Source organism: Etheostoma cragini, chromosome 12 (genome assembly GCF_013103735.1).
Source record: "Etheostoma cragini isolate CJK2018 chromosome 12, CSU_Ecrag_1.0, whole genome shotgun sequence".
NCBI classification, from domain to species: domain Eukaryota; kingdom Metazoa; phylum Chordata; class Actinopteri; order Perciformes; family Percidae; genus Etheostoma; species Etheostoma cragini.
This window is the reverse complement of record NC_048418.1, coordinates 21,222,955-21,226,837: the sequence shown is the minus strand read 5'-3', so window position 1 is coordinate 21,226,837 and position 3,883 is coordinate 21,222,955. Positions and strand designations below refer to the sequence as shown.

General features: G+C 38.5%; 1 protein-coding gene across 2 annotated transcripts in view; it reads right to left on the bottom strand.

Moving 5' to 3' along the window:
- ccdc18 (coiled-coil domain containing 18) overlaps window positions 1-3,408 on the bottom strand; it is a 20,675-nt gene extending 17,267 nt beyond the window's left edge. For both annotated transcript variants that reach the window (XM_034887297.1, XM_034887295.1), the window contains exons 1-5: window positions 3,220-3,408; window positions 2,387-2,499; window positions 1,935-2,063; window positions 1,166-1,262; window positions 908-1,029 (exon numbers count right to left, since the gene is read on the bottom strand). In XM_034887297.1, the coding sequence (XP_034743188.1) occupies window positions 908-1,029; window positions 1,166-1,262; window positions 1,935-2,063; window positions 2,387-2,499; window positions 3,220-3,351 (593 nt within the window). In that variant the 5' untranslated portion in view covers window positions 3,352-3,408. The remainder of the gene's footprint in view (window positions 1-907; window positions 1,030-1,165; window positions 1,263-1,934; window positions 2,064-2,386; window positions 2,500-3,219) is intronic.
- Between the last annotated feature and the right edge of the window lie 475 nt (window positions 3,409-3,883).

Sequence of the window (3,883 nt, the reverse complement as noted above, 5' to 3'; positions counted from 1 at the left end):
TCCAAATGGTCATTGGCAAACTTAAGACGGTCCTTGACATGTGCTGGTTTAAGCAGGGGAACCTTCCGTGCCATGCATGATTTCAAACCATGACGTCTTAGTGTTTTACCAACAGTGACCTTGGAAACGGTGGTCCCAGCTCTTTTCAGATCATTGACCAGCTCCTCCTGTGTAGTTCTGGGCTGATTTCTCACCTTTCTTAGGATCATTGAGACCCCACGAGGTGAGATCTTGCATGGAGCCCCAGTCCGAGGGAGATTGACAGTGTTTTTTGATTCTTCCATTTTCTAATGATTGCTCCAACAGTGGACCTTTTTTCACCAAGTTGCTTGGCAATTTCCCCGTAGCCCTTTCCAGCCTTGTGGAGGTGTACAATTTCATGACAAAAAATCATACATTGTGATTTCTGGATTTTTTTTTTTTTTAGATTACATCTCTCACAGTGGACATGCACCTACGATGACAATTTCAGGCCCCTCCATGATTTCTAAGTGGGAGAACTTGGAAAATAGCAGTTCAAATACTTATTTTCCTCACCGTATGTGTGAACCCATTAAGTTCTTTAAGTATTGTGGTTCTGCAGAGATGTCCCAGCCTACAAATCGTATTCTACAGACTAAATCCTCACAAAAACTACACTGTAATCAATTATACTTTCAATGAAAATGAGAATAAGGATACTAAAATGATCATTCCGTCAAATAACGTGAATAATATCGCGATTGCAATTTCAGTCAAAATAATCCAGTTGGATATTTTCCTCATATTGTGCAGCCCTAAATCAAAGCTATTTCTTCTGAAAGATTTGATGTTTATTGAGAAATCAGAATAAGTATGTTCCTACATACAAATCTGAAAAAAACATATAGACCACAAACAATGAAAAGGGAAAATCAATCTCACTTACCTAATTGTTTGACTCTGTTCTACCTTTCCTCTCTCCAGCACGGTGCACTTCATTTCCAACTCCTCTTTTTCTCTGTCACACTCGTTAAGACTCTCTTTTAGTTTGCTCTCACTCTCCATCACCTTAAAAAACAATTACAAAAACACTTTCATGCCATCGACATGCAACTAAAGAGGAGCTATTAAAAAAAAATATATATATATATATATATATATATATATATATATATGTTAAATCATTCAAATAAATCTAAGTTACCCTCTTAAGTTTAATGGAAATGGTAGCCTTATAATCGTTAAAGGCTTCTTTAAGTTGCTCTGCATTTTGAAGTGCGTGGTTCCTTTGTTGCTCAGCCCTGTAAGGGATGAGGTAGAAAATAACAATAACTCTGTCATGTTTGGGAAGTCATATAGACATGGAATATCGGATTGTGTTTTTCAACATGAGGTCCAAGTCAATCCCTTTATTTTGTTCAATCAAGAAGTTTTTTTTTGGTTTGTTTTTTAATATGTCAGGTCCATATGTGTTTGTGATAGGTGGTAATTGTGAAAATGAACTGCTACCTCCTCTGTCAGCTTTAGCCACTTAAAAGAAATTAGAGGAGGACTCAGGCCAATTACAACAGCTGTTCAGTCTGATTTCATGTTGCCTGAGCTCATTACTATTCATGAGCTTGCCAAGTAAAGCTGGGTAAAGGATGCTGATAGCCAGGCTCTCATTGGCTAGCTGTTAGCCAATCAGAGTCAAGCAGCTTAGCTCGTTGAATATTAATGACAACTGGTACAGATGGAGTTGAGTCTTCTTGCAGGCTTTCTATGCCACGCTAGAATGGCTTGAAACAAGGTAACCAAGTTACTGAGTCCATGGTAGAACTTCAGACATTACCACAAATTATGAGAAAAAATACAATGTAGCAGATCAATTTCATATGATAAATGCTGTTACCTAAAATCTTAGAAGGGCTGTAATCTGTTACTCTAATAAATTTAAATTGTGCGCGTAAGCCAAGCCTAGATAAAGGCATCACCGTTTGCACAGTGCTGTCTTGTTGTCCAGCTCTTCTCTGAGCATGCTCAGCTCCTCGGTGAGAGTTGCCACCAAAATGTCCCTGTGAGCGGCTGCTTCCTGGCTACACTCTGCCCTCAGCTCCGCTGCCCTGGGAAACAGAAAAGGACAAGTTGCTAGGATATTATTGATAGATTCAATTGGAGGTTAGTGTAACAGTTTCAAGATAAATTATTAAAAGCCACAATCAAGCATGCCTCAGTATGAGTATTTACAGAAATAGTGTCAAAGGTCTAAATAAAAATTCTAGAATTACTGTATGAATGATTGACTGTACCCCATAGCCCATTACATAATCCATACAGCAAATCAGTATCCAATTTTTTTAAATAGGAATGCGATTTCCACATGACAATAACATAAATAGCAACATCTACATCTTCTTCACAACGCTCTGTTGAGATCATGGGTTACTTTAGTTCTGCAGCCTGAGTCTCCAGCTCGGCTTGAAGCTGACGAATGTGTTTGTGTTCCCTCTTGACTGCCACACTGTTTATAACGCCCACCTTGGGGCCTCTGAGGAGGACCTGAAGAAAAAAAGAAACATACAGTAAATGTGATGTATCCTCTACAGTAGTTGATTGTTAATATTTCTTATCATGTCATTGTTGTGGATTTATATTTATTTATATCTGCTACATGTCCTGCGATGCTCTGTTACAGCCTACTACGCTCTGCGGTGCCCTGCTACGTCCTGCTGTAATGCAGTGCAGTGCAGTGCCCTTCTATGCCATGAACTACTACAAACTACTATTTCTAGTCACTGTCCATTATCTTTTACTGTGAATGTTATTGCCACTATTCATCCCACCCCCAAACGGCGCCAGTCACCAAATACCAAGAGCTTGTCTGAGGTTTCTTCCTAAAAGGGAGTTTTTCCTCGCTACTGTTGCACTGCTTGCTCTTGGGGGAATTACTAGAATTGTTGGGTCTTTGTAAATTATAGAGCATGTTCTAGACCTACTCTATCTGTAAAGTGTCTTCAGATAAGTTGTTGTTATGAATAAGTTACTTCTCATGAATTGATACTTTAAATAAAATTGAATTGAGCTGATCATTTAGAGTGATGAAACAACAGACCAAAAGAATCTCCTTTGCCAATGTCTAAAATGAAAACTGGAACAAAGAACTCTGACTTCCCGCTACACTCATTTGCAGCACACAAATATGAAGAACAACATATACCATGTAAAGATTAGAATACCTTTATTCACACAAAGCCTCCGTGTAAGGAATGATGGTCCTACCTGCGACTTGGAGGGGGCCAGTTCATACTGCATAGCATCGAGGTTGCTGATGAGCTGCTCATCCTGCATGGTCAGACAGGCGTTCTCCTGACGCACGCAGCCGCTCTTCTTCCTTTTAGAGAAAGACTCCATCTCTACTGACCTGGCCTCGAATGAGGCAGACTGAACGGGAAGGGAGAACACAGATTAGGGCTGCACGATATAAGGAAATATATGCGAGAACGTTGTTGAATACCACAATAATGATATTAGTTGCGATAAAAATAAACAGATATTAAAGTGCAATTTCTGCTGCTTTCAGCTAAAATACCAACCAATGGCTTATAGAATTTAAAACAAATAATTTCCATTAGGTATTCTGCTAAAATACCAACAAATGGCTTATAGAATTTAAAACAAATAATTTCCATTTGGTATTCTGCTAAAATACCAACAAATGGCTTATAGAATTTAAAACAAATAATTTCCATCATTCTTTTATTGAACAAATTGAACATTAAATTGAATGTTAAGGGCCTACTTAAAACGAATGACAGTTACAGTACATCTTGAAATGCAGTTTTCTACTGATATTTTCTTTCACAATACAAAAATGTGTGTGTGTGTGTGTGTGTGTGTGTGTGTGTGTGTGTGTGTGTGTGTGTGTGTGTGTGTGTGTGTGTGT